The sequence below is a fragment of the Heterocephalus glaber genome, unplaced genomic scaffold, assembly GCF_053883595.1.
Source record: "Heterocephalus glaber isolate CG9 unplaced genomic scaffold, H.glaber_assembly_v1.0 deba00001532, whole genome shotgun sequence".
NCBI lineage: Eukaryota > Metazoa > Chordata > Mammalia > Rodentia > Bathyergidae > Heterocephalus > Heterocephalus glaber.
The window spans coordinates 19,323,489-19,340,096 of record NW_028258330.1 but is presented as its reverse complement, the minus strand read 5'-3'; the positions used below and the strand labels follow the sequence as shown (position 1 = coordinate 19,340,096).

The window sequence follows — 16,608 nt, the reverse complement described above, 5'->3', positions numbered from 1 at the left end:
ATCAGGCCTACTGCTTGCTTATATAAATAAAATTTTATAGAATGCAGCCACTCCCTTTCATGAATACATTGTCAGTGGCTGCTTCCTGCTACAGCAGCAGAGGTGAGTAGTTGAAATAGAGATCCTTAATAGAAAAAGTTGAAAATCTTTACTATCTGGCCTTCTACAGAAAAAATTTGCTAATGTCTATTCTTGATTAAAGCAGGTTAAAGAGACATAACAATTTGATGTAGTACCTGGTTGTAATCTGGATCTTCTACTAGAAGGGGAGAATTATGTGAAGTGCGTTTTGGGTCAGTTGACAAAGTGGAATACAAACAGGAGATTAGACACAGTATTGTATATTGTTAAATTGAAGATTAATTGAAGATTAAAACTGTACCTTAAGGTTTAGCTTTTAGCCAGACGTTATATGTCCCTGTAGTCCCAGCTACTCAGGAGGCAGAGGCAGGAGGATTGCTTGAGCCCAGGAGTTCAGGGTTACCCTAAGCAACAAAGCAAAACTCTATCTTTTTGGTTGTTGTTTCAAGACAGGCTCTCACTAAGTTTCCCAGGTTGGCCTTTAACTTGTGATCCTTTTGCCTCATCTTTCCTAGTTGCGGGGATTACAGGAGTGTGCCAGCATGGTGTGCAAGAAGACCTCATTTTTTAACGAAAGACTTCAGTCTCTTAAAACTGTCTATTCTTAAACAGTATATAGTAAACTACTTAGGGTCAAGAGCAATGATAAATATAAAACTTACCCTTAAACAGTTTAAGGGAAATATTACATATACACACAGTATATGTATGTTTGTGTGGAAGAAAGAAAAAAGGGTAAATGTGGTCTGCTTTTTTATGGTATTGACATTCTTTCATCAATACATCCCTCCTCTTTTTTTTTTTTTTGATGCTGTGGATTGAACTCTGGTCCTTGCGCTTGCACAGCAGGCAGTGAAACCACTGAGCGAAATCCCCGGCCCACATCCCTCCTCTTTTAATCTAGTTCCTTATTTTGCTTTTGTTTCATTGTTATTAGATTCAAGTTATACATCCCTTTGCCAGAATATTGCATAGGTGATAGGGTATTCTTCTTAAGATAGTACCTCTAGATGTACATGATGCCCATCTGTCCCTTATTTTTAATGTTGTTTTTGTTCTCTTGTATACTTTTTCCACGGTGTGATTTGTTTTTTTGTTTGTTTGTTTGTTTGCTTTTTGAGACAGGGTCTTGCTTTGTAGTTTAGGCTGGCCCTGAACTTACTATATAGCCCAGGCTAGCCTCGAACCTGAGGCGATTCTCCTGCCTCTGCCTCTGCCTCTCGAGTGCTGAGATTACAGGCATGTGCCACTACTCCTGGCCATGGTGTGATTTATATTGGTTTTTTTGCTTCTTGCAAACCAGTGAACAATCTTTGGAGAGGCACTTTTAAGACCTTGCAGATATACTGCTGCTCATCAGTATCTTCCTCCTCCTTTTTTTTTTTTTTTGAGCTGTACTAAGGATTGAACGTAGTGGCATTCTACCACAGAGCTACATTTCCAGACTACTCTATTTTTTATTTCAAGACAGAGTTTGAAACTGGTCTCAAACTTGTGATCCTCCTTCCTCAGCCTCCTGAGTAGCTGGGATTACAGGTGTCACCATACCTTTTTTTTTTTTTTGGAGACAGGGCCTTGCTCTGTAGTTCAGGTTGGCCTTACTGTGTAACCTAAGCTGGCCTCAAACTTGAGGCAGTTCTTCTGCCTCAGCCTCCCAAGTGCTGGGATTATAGGCATATGCTACCATACCCAGCAATAACTCTTACTTTTTAACACCCCCTGGTGATGACAGGAATAATCTTTATATTTGTCTCTTAGTAATTCATACAACAAAAAGATTTGAAAGCACTAGGCCTAATTGACATATAGGGAACGCTCATAGTCAATACATTTGACAATTTAGAAGAAATGGAAAAATTTCATGAAAAACAAATTGTCAAAAGTGACATAAGAAGAAGTAGGGAACTTGAATAACCCTATATCAAGTACATTGAATTAATGATTTAAGACCGTTACACAAAGAAAACTCCAGGCTTGGATTGCATCACCAGTAAATTATATCAGACATTAATGGAAGAAATACTGCACACTTTTTCTGAAAATTAAGACACACACACTTTCCAAGTCACTTCATGAGCCAACATTACAAGACAAAGACACTATAAGACAAGACGACTATAAGTTAACATCCCTCCTGGCTATACATGCAAACATTTAAAACAATATAGTAAAAGAATAATACATCAGGTCTAAGTGAGATTTACCCCAGGAGTGCACAACTGTTTAACACTGAAGAATCAGGCACACACTGTATCAGCCAGTCAACATAATTCACCACATTAACAGAGTAAAGGAGAAAAGTCATATGATCATTTAAATGATGCAGAAGACGCTCTTTACAAAACACATCAGGCATTCATTCCAAAAAAATGTTCAGCAGATGAATAGAAGGGAACGTTTTCAGGCTGATCAAAAGCATCTGTAGAATGCCTACAGCTAATAGCATCATACTTAATAGTGAAAAGTTGAACTCTTTTTCCTTTAACATTGGAAACAAGGCAAGAATGCCCATTCTCTAGTTTCTCTAGTGTGAGAAACTGACAGTGTAAATAAGGATTAAAATGATTGAAATGAATAATTGATAATTTGAAATAGGAAGAAAAGGTCCAAAGAGGTAGGAGTGAAGGGAGGGGAAGGGGAAAGGAAAGAAGGGAAAGGAGAAATTATGAGAAAAGAAAAAAAATGGAAACAAAGTCTATATAAATAGGGAAGGGTGGAAGGGGTGAAGGGCGCACAGGTAATGGGGAAAAAAATAAGCAAGATACATCATGTACAGGTACAAGCACCCAATGATAAATGTAAACGTATTATATACCTAAAATGTACCAATAAAAGAATTTAAGGAAAAAAAAAAAGAATGCCCATTCTCATGACTTCTATTCAACACTGAACAGGGGTCCTAGCAAGTGCAAATAAGGCAAGAAGAATAAATAAAAATCACCTAGACTCGAGGAGTGGGAGAAGTAAAACTTTATAGATGACATGCTAATGTAGGTAGAAAATCATAATCTTAAAAATACATGTTAGAACTATTAAGTTCTATATATCAAGGCATCAGGATACAAGATTCTATAATCAGCTATATTTCTATTAGCAAGAAATAGAATATCAAAGCAGCAATATCATTTAGCTTTTTAAAATCAAAATATTTAGGGATAAAAGATGCAAAACTTTTATATTGAAATCTGTAACATTTTGCTGAAAGATATGAGAAGTTATATATAAATGGAGGGATATGCCATATTTATGGACTGTAAGGATATTATCTCCAAATTTATCACAGATTAAATACAACCCTCATCAGAATCCCTGCAAAATTTTTATTTTTTGTAGATTTTGATAAATGATTCTAAAGTATATAGGGCAATGATGGCGAACCTGTTAGAGCTTCAATGATACAAACAAGCCACTATGGCACATATGCCATAGGTTCACCACCACTGGTATAGGGGACTACTAAGGGCCCAGACTAGCCTAAATTAACCTAAATAATCTTGGGGAAAAAAAAGACTTAAGGAATTATACTACTTTGTTTCAAGACCATCTATAAAACTAGAGCAATCAAGGTATTGTATTAGCATAAAGATAAACATATACATCAACAAAACAGAACAAAATCCCAAAATATGCATACCCACACATTGATGGTTGATTTATATATATATACACACACACACACATACACAAAGTAGACAGTGAGGAAAAGAGTCTTTTCAAAAAATACTTGAGGGCTGGGGATTTAGCTCAGTGGTTCCAGTGCCTGCCTCCCAAGGGCAAGGTCCCAAGTTTGATCCCCATTACCAAAAAAAACAAACAAAAAACACTTGGATGTTCATATGGAAAATAAGTTAATCTTGATCTCTATCTTATACCAGATATAAACCTTCACCCAAATGGAACTAAAGATTTAAGTGTGAAAGCTAACACTATACAATGATAAAGAAGTCAAACAAAAATCTTTTTACTTTTGGTATAGGCAAACATTTTTTTAAGCCTCAGAAAAGACTAATTAAAAAATGAAAAAATTACGCATCAAAATTAGAACCTCCCCCCCCCCAAAAGTCATTGTTAGGAAATAAAAAGATAGAAGAATATTTGCAAAATGTCTGTGTGACTGGGCATCGTGGTACCTGCCTGTAATCCCAGCTTCTTGAGAGACTGAGGCAGGAGAATCACAAGTTCAAGGCCAGCCTGGGTAATTTAGTGACATCTGTCTCAAAATAGAATTTTTAAAAAGGGCTGAGGGTATACCTCTGGTAGGACATTTGACTAGCATGTGTGAAGGACCCTGGGTTCAATCCTCATACTACAAAAAAAAAGTATCTATCTATACACACATACCTGATAAAAGACTAGCTAGCATCTAGAACATATGAAAAATCTTGTAACTCAGAAAACAAATGGCACCCCTCAAACAAAAATAAGAACAATCTGTCACAAAATAATACATGCGGATGACTTATCAACACCTGAAAGATGCTCAAAATCTTTAATTACCAGAGAAATATATATTTAAACCATGAGATATTACAACACATACTGGAATGGCCTAGAAAAAGACTGATTATACCAAGTGTGGGCATCAGTGGGGAGTATATTGAGCTCTCTTACTTTGACATAGAAGTATAAGATACAACTGCTTAGGAAATAGTTTGGTAGTTTCTTACAAATTTAAATGCATATCTATACTTTGACACAGAAATTTCACTTTATGTATTTGTCCAAGATAAATGTATGTACATGTTTACACAAAGACTTGTATACTATATGTCTTCACAGCTTTTTTTTGTGAGGGCCTTTAACTAGATAATCCAAGTAGTCATCAAGAGAATGAACAAAGAAGTTGGTAGTAGCTGGGTGTGGTGCCACACACCTGTAATCCCAATGCTCTGGGAGGCTGAGGCAAGAAGATTCCAGTTTGAGCCTAGCATGGGTGACTTACCAAGACCGTGTGTCAAAATAAAAGGGGCTGGGGATGTAGCTCAGTATGAAGGCTCTGGGTTCAATCTCTGGTAACAGAGTTGTGGTATATTTATACAATAGAATACTGCTGAGCAATATGAAAGAGCAAACTACAGTATTGAGACACACAGTACTGACACATTGTGCTGATCAAAAGAAGTGAGACACAAAAATGTCTGTAAATCAAGTTCTATAGTGCTAGAAATACATTCAGTATTTGAGACAGGTTGGGAGGAATTACCTACAAAGGCGTGTGAGGAAACTTTTGGCGGTGATGGAACTGTTTTATATCCTGTTTGAGGAGGATTGCATATGTGTATACATTTATCAAAACTTAGCAAATTGTACATTTAAGGTAGCTTTATTTTATTGTATGCAAATGTCTCCACATTTAGGGTTGGTTTAAGAATTTGGAAGGGATCATATCACTATAGCAGTTATTCTAATGTGAATAGATTACATAGTGCCAGTAAAACACTGTCAGAATAAGTTAAGAAGCATAGCCTAAATAGGTCTTATTTAGAAAAAACAAACTTTAAAACTTGATAAAGATAAAAAATGAAGAGTTGGAGAAAGATCTAAGGACCAAGAAAACGAGAGCAACAACAACAAAAAATCAGTAGTTATAATAATAGATAGGGTGGAATAAAATTAGGTAAGTGAGCACTTCTATGATAAAAGGCATAATTTATAGGAATCAAATAGTCATAAGCTTGTGTGAATAAATGACTTAATATATAAAGAAAAATAATGTGAGATGTAATAGACTGGTCATAGTGTGGCATTTGAATGTTTCTAGAATTGGATCTAGAGGATAAAAATAAGAATATAAGGAATTGAATAGTGTATTCAGCGAACTTAATTATATATGCATATAAAGAAGTTTGTCAGTGTTCACGGTACTTGACCATAAAGAAAATTTCAATAGATGAAGAAAATTGAGATTTTTATATGCTGCATTATTGGGTAATAACAAGTAAATTAATTATTAGATGATTCTTCTGAAACCTGCCACCGGTGGAAGGCTTCCCTATCCTTCCTGTATTTGTTTCCATTGTAGAATTATCCTCAGTGTATTCTTGAACTGAGAAATTGGTAGTAACAAGGAGCTTATTCTATTTCTGGCCTTGTTATTGAAATGCCTTTATGTTTCAGTTTGATGCCTTTGTGTGACTCCTGATGAACTGGATTTCCTTAATGCCAGGCAGAACTCATATCTATACCTAGATCTCATCAGTGACACCATCAAACTTGACCTGAAACTTTAGGTTGATATTTTTTATCTTCTTTCAAATCTTCTAACCTTTCAGTAACTACTGGACTGTTCACTAATATGCAGGAACTTTCAAATTAAAATAGGCAAAATTTAAGAGAAATAAGAACACCGAATACAGAGATAATGTGGGTAGCATATTCTCATACATTGGTGGTACAAATGAGAATTGTTATAGCCTTTCAGAAAATAATTTGGCAGCTTTATTAGCAGTGAATTTTTTTTTACTCCTTTTGGCCCAGTAATCTTTCTCCTAAGATTCTATTCTTAGAAATAAAAGCACAAATAAGGCCATATGTGAGGGGGATTTATTATAGTAGTATTTATAAGGCCAACCATCTGAAAAACAAAAAGAATGTTAATAGGGGACAGATGGAAAATTGATACTTCCATAGGTTGGAATATTGTGCTACATGAAAAAGAATGAATTAGGCTAATGCCTACTTAGTTGGAGAGATTTCCTCAAGGTTTTATTGAGTGAGAAAAGAAAGATGTAGAAACGTTTATATAATAATTAATTGTGTAACCAAAAATTATTTAAGAGAACCACATGAATGTTATAGGCTTGTGAGAATGAAGAAAAATAGTTAATAATGCTTGCTGGTAGTTAAATATTTATTGGGTTGGGAGTAAGTGGGAATAATTGGAGTGAATAAATGACAAAGAGAAATTGTTCTTTAATTAAAGCTTGTCTATGAGTATATCTATATTATCTGTAGATTTTTTTTTTTTGGTACCAGGGATCGAACTCAGGACCTTGCACTTGTGAGGCAGGTGGCGGCAGCACCACTGAGCTAAATCCCTGGCCCTTCTATAGAATTTTGTATATGTGTATATTTAAATATATTAAATAAACATTTAAAATACAAATGACATTTCTTTTCCAAAAGTGATACTGTTTGGTATACCTAAATCTCTTCATGTGATGTCCATGGAAACTATTAGAAGCAAAACAAGCATAGTAGATAGCCATTAAACTTTTTGAGCCTTCGTACACACACGCACACAACCCCCTCCCATGGGAAATTTATTTACCCATAAAACTAAAAGTCTAAAATAGAGTGGTTTCTGTGGATGATTGGTACCACTCTTCTTTGCCTTCCTTTGATTTGTCATCTTTGGTGCTGGCTTTGTATTCAAATTTATAGCTTGATGGCTACAGTTCTTCCAGCTGTAAAATTCAGCCATAGTAAAGCCTAGAGAAATGATGGTCTCTCTTTGGATGTCTGTTATTTAAAGGTTAGTTTTTGGAAGCATTTGCTGAAAGGTTAGGTAAGTTTTTTGTTCATCTCTGTTGGTTATAATGTTTATAGCCACTTTTTAGGTATGTAGCAAATCTTTGCTTCATTCAAATTTGTGCACTCACTGAATATGACTATCTAGTCATTTTTTATTATGATATACATTAATGTACCCAATCTGCCTAATTTGTATTATATTGCTCATTAAGAAAGATTAATACATGAAATTCTGAAAACTGACCTTTTTTTTTTCTTAATTTAATTTACAGACTAACTGGATCTTCTGGGTTTGTAACAGATGGACCTGGAAATTATAAATATAAAACGAAGTGCACATGGCTCATTGAAGGACAGTAAGTAGAAATGGTTAACTTTTTTGTTTGTTTGTTTGTTTATTTATAGGATAGAGCTCAATGTGGCATTACTTTTCCTACAAGTGAGATGAACAATTTATAGCATAAAGTACTGAAGATATTTTTTATTTAATAACTTTCTCTTGGCAAGGAATGTTTTTATTTTTCTTAATTTTCATTGTTAATTTTTAAAAACAGGTTCAAGTTGATTTAATGCTGCAAGTGAATAGTAAACACCACAAATTTGTAAATCTTCAACTATAATAGTTTACAAGACTGTTAAAGTGTTTTCTGTTTTATTTTTTTTTGGTACCGGGGATTGAACTAGGGACCTTGTACTTTCGAGGCAGGCAGCAGAACCACTGAGCTAAATCCCCGGCCCTATTTAAGTGTTTTTAATGCTTAAAACAGTATAAAATTATAATATTGTATCAGTTTTCTAAATACTATTTTTTTAATGGTGCTGAGTATGGCTCCCCGGACCTCACACATAGAGCTTTGTCCTTAGGCCCCTGAATGCCTATTTTTATTGTGGACAGAAACATGAGAATAAACATGACCACCTAAACTCCTTCTCTGGACCTCCTGTGTCCCCCCAACTGTTTCCTTCTTTTTGTCTTTCCCTTCACAGCAGACCTTTAATGCAGTATTTCTCAAACTTTTTTAGTTTCAGGATCTCTTTATACTGTTAAGCTTTGGAGATTCCAAGTAACTTTTGTTTATGTGGGTTGTATCTCTTGTGTTTACCATTTTAGAAGGTAAAACCAAGAAACCTACTAATCATTTAAAAGCAACAATTACTAACACACCACGTTAACATAAATGTCATTTTTATGGAAAACATCTTATTTAAAGAAATTTTTAGTTAGAAGAGTAGCATTGTTTTGCATTTTGCAAATCTAAGGCTTTTTTTTGGTTTTATTGTTTTCTAAAATATGTGATACTTAACCAGATTTAAATGTGGGTTTCAGATGAGAGGGAAATGTTAAATATTTGAAAAGTAGAAGAAGTAGGTAGGTTTATCTGTTTTGGAAAATAAAAATTTCAAGGAACATTGTCAAGATATTCCATGTAGATCCCTGGTACCAAAAAAAATACTCAGCATAAGTAGGAAGGTGGGACTGAATAGTTTGAAACAATCATTGAGAATTTGTAATTTTGAAGAGGGAGAGCCAGTGGTAGGAGTGTTGATGGAATCGAAATGCTATGTGAAGTGGTGAGCAGAGGCCAGTACTAAAACCAGTGTGCCCAGTAGTATGACTTTTTACTGTACAGCTTAGGTTTCTTTGAATTTGATCTAAGTCAGAACAGATAAATAGTTTCCTCTAGGCCAGGACTTCTGCCTGGAAGTGCCATGAAAAGGCACAAGAGCAGGCATGTTTAGAAAACTGAGAGATGTGTTTGTGAAATGCTATTGTATGGAATCTTAAATTGATTAAGGATGGAAGCAGAGCAATGGAAGGGCTAATGGATGGGTTCAGAGAGTGTTAAAGACTGGCTGCTAAATAGACTGTAAGTCCCAGAGAGTCACAGACCACACCTATGTTGTTTTTCATTGCATGTTTAACCTCTTGCACACAGTAAGTACTAAATAAATCTTTGACAAATGAAGGAATGTTGTTTATATATTATATATAAATATTTATTATAAATTATAAATATTATATTATATTATAAATATAGTATAAATATTATATATCTCTTGGTAAATTCTTAAAAAGTCTTTGTTTTTTCAAATGTTTTTATGATGATTACTATAAATAACCTTTTATGTTTTTTTTAGACCAAATAGAATAATGAGACTTCGTTTTAATCATTTTGCTACGGAGTGTAGTTGGGACCATTTATATGTTTATGATGGAGACTCAATTTATGCACCACTAATTGCTGCCTTTAGGTAAGCTCAGTCATATAAGTACTAGGCAATCATTATTTGATTTCTAAATTTAAATGTATCTTGCCCGGGATTTAGCTCAGTGGTGCCGCCACCTGCCTCGTAAGTGCAAGGTCCTGAGTTTGATCCCCGGTACCAAAAAAACCCCCAAAAACCAAATAAACAAAAAAACACAAAAAAATAAATGTATCTCTTGGACTGCACTATTACTGTATTTACCTTATTATCCTCTAACACTTTTATTGTGTTGAATGAGTACTAGTTATGGAGTCTGTCATTTATGTGCCGGCCCCAACTTGGTTTCTGTAGCTATCTGATGGTGGTAGTGAAGCTTACATTTTGTATTAATTCGTATTTCTGTGAAAAATCTTAGAAGCCATGTTGGTTTTGTTCTTGTGTGTTCTTTATTGCATAGTCCTTTAAGAATTATTTCTTGAAATCAAATACAGTGTGTATGCACATGCACACATTCATGTATATATATTATTATGAGTGAGGGAAACTTTTTAGAATACACATAAAATCAACAGTGGTTACCTGCTAGGAATGAGGAACATACCAATTATGTATGATGATTTTTTTTTCAACAAGTATACTTTACATTAGTAGTTAAAACAGTTTCACCAACTATATGGGGTATTCTGATTTTGTTTGGGTATTTTAGTTTTTATTTACAGTAAGTAGCATTGTTTATTCTAAATGAGAATTCAAAACTGTTTTTCTTCCTCTTACATGATAAAGTATCGTACAATATGTTTTTCAAAGGGCGTATCCCCTTAGGGAACCATAACTGTCATTTTTTCATCAGCAGCTGACTTTCTAGATCTCTCGCCTTCAAACATTTTATTTCCTTGACTTTAAAAAGAAATCAGGTGGGCCGGGGATTTAGCTCAGTGGTTTTGCCACCTGCTGCGCAAGCACAAGGACCCGAGTTGGATCCCCAGTACCAAAAAAAAAAAAAAAAAAAGAAATCAGGCCAGGGCCAGGGATTTAGCTCATTGGTGCCACATCTGCCTGGCAAGCACAAGGTCCTGAGTTCAATCCCTGGAACCAAAAAAAAAGAAATCAGGCCAACAAAATATTTCTTGTGTTCCTCACTTGGGCCTAGTCTAGTTGATGTTCCATCTCGGTGAGGAATATAATAAGCAGTACATGAGAAGCCAAGGGACAGGAGATCAAGGACTGATTTGCCCTTGTATTTCTCCACTCTTTTTGCTTAGAGTGCAATACAGCCTATATTCGAACTGAGAGCAAGGATGTTTTCTGGGATTTAACGTTTCACATTGTCTTAGTTACTTTTCTCTTATGGCTAAGACAACAAAAGTTAAAAGGGAAAGGTTTATTTAGCTCACAGTATGTAAAGATTTTAGTTCATAATCAGCTGGCTTCAAGGCAGAGTGGCACATGGCAGAGGGGCAACAATCATGGCAGACAGAGGTAGGTAGCAACAGCAACAAGGGACCTTAACAGTGTCTTTCTGCCCCTTTTACCTTTTCAGACTACTTAGGACGGGTAGCACTCACACCCTTAATCCTAGTGCCCTTGGGCCTACCCCCACCATGAATCAGTCACACACAGTAGATTCACTCACCTCTGAAAAAGCATGAGGCTTTGCGGGGGGCGGGGTGGGCAACATCTAAACACGAGCCATAAGACACATACAGGCCCAAAGAGCAGGCCGTGGATAGGCCATGCTAAGCGTTGAAAAGGACATTGACCAAGTGTTAGGCATGAATATCTTTATACCTGCTTTTGAAACATAGCTTATATTATGGCAAGGGGTAGCTCAAACTTTAACACAAGTACAAAAACTAATGATATTATCTAGGGGTACTTGTTAAGGATCCACTTGTTTTTGCATTAATCAGAACTCATGGAGCCTGTGTTATGTGCCAGGCATTTTCAGTCAGCTTGTCAGTATCCCTTGTAGGAACATGAACCAAGCAGGTATACATAAACCCATAGTTCATCTGGACTAAGTATTCGATGGACAGACACATGAAACAACAAAACAAGAAGGCTATAATTATTTTACCAATGACATTTAAGAGAAGCCAAAGTATATGTACAGAAAGTTAGTTAATAGTATAAGTTAATGCACTCTTTAAATTTATGTATTATATATTTCAGTGTGAATTTCCTAAAAACGTATTGAGAAAAGGTAAAAAATTAAAATTTGCCTGAAATACTGATGTGCAGAGCCATTTGAAAACTTTGTCTTAGGACATACTGAGGCAGCCTTCACAAGATGGGTTGCTCAGTAGTGCTGTTGGACCAGGAGCTCTTTGGGTAGAGAAATCAACCCAGTGGTCATGTGTTGAGGGTCCAGGGTAGAGAGAGCCTGACACCAGATAGTTCTGCCAGGGCCAGTAAAAATAAAGAAGAACCAAACAGGATTCAGAAAGTATAGACTTTAAGCCTAGGTTCTGCCCACGTCTATATGGGAACTTGAATAAGTCATTCAAGTGCTTTGGATCTCAGTTTCTAAAACCTAAGATGAAGGTATTATACATTGTCTCTTTACCCCAGTGATGGAGAACTTTTTAAAGCTTTCATTGATAATAAACAGCCTGTTGTGGCACATGTGCCATAGACTTGCCACCACTGTTTTATCCTGTGTTCTTTCTGGGTGCATTGAAAAATGTGTAGCTTATTTTGACTCTAAACTAGTGGATCACATTATCGTTTTATATATTGAAGTTCCTTAAAAAAAATCAGTTTAATGAAAGAGTTCCATTACCGGACAAATGTAAGAATCACTGGAGCAATTTAAGACTTCCCACTCTCCAATATTATGATTTTGTGGTTCAACAGGCACATGTGTGGAGCACCTTGTGGAGCAGGTATTTTTGGTAGGGAGCTGCCAAGATGGTAGTCGTGATGGAGCAGGGAAGTAATTTCCTCCCTGAGAACATTTTTCAAAAGATCAATTCCTTGTAGAGTTATGTGTTACTATGTTTTGAGACCTTTTTTTTCTTTGGTACCGGGGATCAAACTCAGGTCCTTGTGCTTGTGCAGCAGGCGGCGAAACCACTGAGCTAAATCCTCAGCCTGAGTTACTATGTTTTAAAGAAAGTCATGTATTGTTGAGGCAAGTGTTAGACATTAATGATAATAGAGGAAGCCTTGTGAAAGCAGTAATCAGCCTGTCTGGCACCCATTTGAAACCATGGTTAGACTGCACGTAGAATGCTTAGAGAAAGTAACCAAAGGAAGACACATACCTCATATTCTTAGACTCTGTTCACCAGGCAAAAGTATAGTCTCTGCCTGACTTCCTAACTGCCAGGACTGTGACCTCTAACTTTAAGAATCTGCTTTACTTTCTACATCTTTTGGCCCTTGAAAAGCACATAGTCTTGCAAGGAGACAAACATGTCAAACTGAGGATTACTAATAAATTTACATAGTATAGTTGGTGTGTCTAGAGAGCTCATGTTTGCGACAATTATGCCAAGTTTCAAGTCTATTAAGAAAACATCTTGTTCTGCCAGGGGTGGTGGCACACACCTATAATCCCAGCACTCTGGAAAGATTGCAAGTTCAAATCCAGTCTGGGTAACTTAGTGACCTTAGTAACCCTGTCTCAAAATTTAAAAAAAAAAAATTTTTTTTTTTGGAAACAGGGTCTTACTATGTAGTTCAGGCTGACCTTGAACTCACTATTGTAGCCCAGGCTGGCCTTGAACTCACAACAATCCTCGTGCCTCAGCCTCCTGAGTGCTGGAATTATAGGCATGTGCCACCATGCCCGGCTCAAAATAAAAATCTTATGAAAAGGTGACAATGTAGCTCAGTGCAAAAGCCCTGGGCTGAAGCCCCCAATATGTGCTATCAAAAAACAATTTCTATAGTTTTAAAAAATGAATATAAAAATAGTGATGGTCTGTGTTTAAAATACCAAAGTATGAACAACTGGGCCGGGGATCTAGCTCAGTGGTGCCGCCACCTGCCTTGCAAATGCAAGGTCCCAAGTTCAATCCCCAGTACCAAAAAACCAACCAAGCAACCAAACAAACAAACAAAAAAGTATGAACAACTAAGGGCCAGTAGTTCTAGATTTGCTGAAGTTGAACAGTTGGTTGCAGCCTAGACTGCACATACTTTTATACTGTAACTGTCACCTGCTTGGCTTCCACATGCACATATTGATCTCCCGAGGGGCAGGAATAGGGAGGCAGACTGCCGCTCAGTCACAGCGAAAAGACACACCTGTAGCATCTCTTCCTCATCTACATGCTTTTCATTTTCTTGTGTGCTGAATTAGACTATGTTTGTATTCATTTGCTCTGTAAAAGTTTATTTTTATCATAAACCAGTTGTTTTGCTTTCATATTGGGAGAAGTTTATTAGCTCAAAAGCTGTCACAGTTTCAAGTTTGAAGTGAATAGAAGCAAATGCCTAAGCGTCTCTGACAGTAAGGAAGCTGACCAATTCATTTTCCAGCTTTATGTAGTAACAGTTGGTAGAATCATTCATCTTATATACTTGAATGCTCCCACCACATAAAGACCATCCAGTTATCACATACTGAGCACCTATTAGTGTAAGATGGTGCTTAAGCACTCCACACACTGTACTGTCTTGATCCTCACTACATCACTGTGAGCTATGTGTGATTTCTCCTTTGTAATTTGAGGAAATTGAGACTTAGAAATGTCAATGCCTTGCCCAGGAATATGGAGCAAAGATTGGAGTTCAGGTTAATTATCCTTTTGTCCCTGTGACTAAATACAGGAGAAAAAACAACTTTCAAGAAGAAAAGTTTATTTTGGCTCGTGGTTTCAGTCCATGGTCAGCTGCTGTATTCTAGGCCTGTGGTGAGGCAGAAACATCATGGTAAAAGATTGTTATGGAAGAAAGCTCCTTGCTTTATGGTATCCAGGAAGCAGAGAGAGGAGGAAAGAGCACCAGGGAGAAAGGGGACCAGGGACCAGATATAGTCCCAAAGGTCACACTCATGATCCATTCCCTTCAGCTAAGCCCCATCTCCTGTTTCCACTACCTCCAAACAATGCCATCAAATTATGTACTCATCCATGGATTAATCTACTGGTGAAGTTAGAGTCCTCATTATCCACTTGCTTCCCGAAAGCCTAAACAGCTAAGCCTTCAACACAGTGAGTGTTTAGGGGGACATAGAGTATATCCAAATCATAACAGACTTCATGTCTCTTTGATCTCGAAATTCTTGCTGGGCTAAGAGAGGTACAGAATCTCCCACATGTGACAAGTCTCCAATTCCTGCCCGTGCCAGTGTTTCTTATTGAGAGATTGGTTTTTGTCTATTTGATTCCCCAGTGCTGGGACAAAATATGTGACACCAAAAGTTAAAGGAGGAAAGGTTTATTTTAGCTTACATTTGGTAGAGGTTTCAGTACATAGTTGGCTGGCTGGAAAGCAGGGCAGCATAGCAGAGGAAAAACAGTCTGTGGCAGGATAGCCAGGAAGCAGCAAGCAGGGAGCCTTCCTTTCCCTTTTTAATTAATCCAGTGTACAAGCATACTTTTTATTCCATCCAAGTTATAAGCATATTGGTTGGTACCACCTACATCCAACATGGGCCTTCCCATTCTCCACACCCAGAATCATGCTAAACAAATCAGTGGGCTCATCTGGTTACTGCACACCCATCACACACCTATGATCCAGCCACCTCCCAAAAGCCCTACCTATGAGTGCAAGAGGCCTCGGGGGGACATCTAGATATAAGCCATAACAGTTTTGATGTGCCTTTTTGGCATGCCTGCTCTTGCAATTACCCATCCTTTCAATGTTTCAAGGGATTCTGGTCCAGATAAAGCATCTCTAATCTGAAATCTGAAATGCTTCAAAATCAGAAACTTTTTGAGTTCTGATGTGACACCACAAATGGAAAATTTCCCATGAAATTATTTCATGCACAAAATTATTAAAGATAATTTACAAACTTCTCAGCCTATGTATACTAGATATATATGAAAATAAATGAATTTCATGTTTAGATTTATGTCTTAGCCCCAAGATATCTCATTATGTATATGCAAATATTCCATTAGGTTGTTTATTTGAGCTCACTCTGTTTTTCTGATATGGGAATTCATCACTATAAATTTCCCTCATAGGACTGCTTTCATTGAGTCCTATAAGTTCTGGTACGTTGTATTGGCATTATCATTTAATTGTGGAAATTGTCTGATTTCTTCTTTAATTTCATGTGTGACCCATTGGTTGTTCAGGTTAATTTCCATGTGTTTATGAAGTTCTTATGGTTTCTTTTGCCATTGATTTCCAAATTCATTGCACTGTAGTCTGGGATAATTTCAATTCCTTTGCATTTACTTAAGAATGTTCTATGAGCTAGTATGTGGTCTGTTTTGTAAAATGTCTCACGTGCAGCTGAGAAGAATGTATATTCTAATATTGTGGGGTGGCAGACTCTGTAGACATCTACTAAGTCCATTTGTTCCAAAGTTTGGTTCAGTTCTGATACATATATATTTTTAGTACCAGGGATCGAACTCAGGACCTTGCGCTTGAGAGGCAGGCATCGGAACCACTGAGCTAAATCCCTGGCCCCAGGTTCTGATATTTCTTTGTTGAGTTTTTTGTCTAGTTGATCTATTTGTGACAGTGGGTTAGTGAGGTCTGCCATTACAATTGAATTAGTGCTTATTTGATTTTTCATGTCCATTAATACTTGTTTTAAATAGTTGGGTGCGCTGGCATATAGTGCATGTATATTTATGATTGTTATCTCTTCCTCTTGGATTGTTCCCTTTCCAAGGATGTAGTGACCTTCTTTGTCTCTCTTAATCAGTCTTG

The 16,608-nt window shown here is 36.6% G+C and overlaps 1 protein-coding gene across 4 annotated transcripts in view; it reads left to right on the top strand.

The window, feature by feature from the left end:
• Atrn (attractin) overlaps positions 1 to 16,608 on the top strand; it is a 195,146-nt gene that overhangs the window by 59,647 nt on the left and 118,891 nt on the right. For all 4 annotated transcript variants that reach the window (XM_004840725.4, XM_087188714.1, XM_021254994.2 and 1 more), the window contains 2 exons: positions 7,827 to 7,910; positions 9,694 to 9,807. In XM_004840725.4, coding sequence (XP_004840782.2) covers positions 7,827 to 7,910; positions 9,694 to 9,807 — 198 coding nt within the window. The remainder of the gene's footprint in view (positions 1 to 7,826; positions 7,911 to 9,693; positions 9,808 to 16,608) is intronic.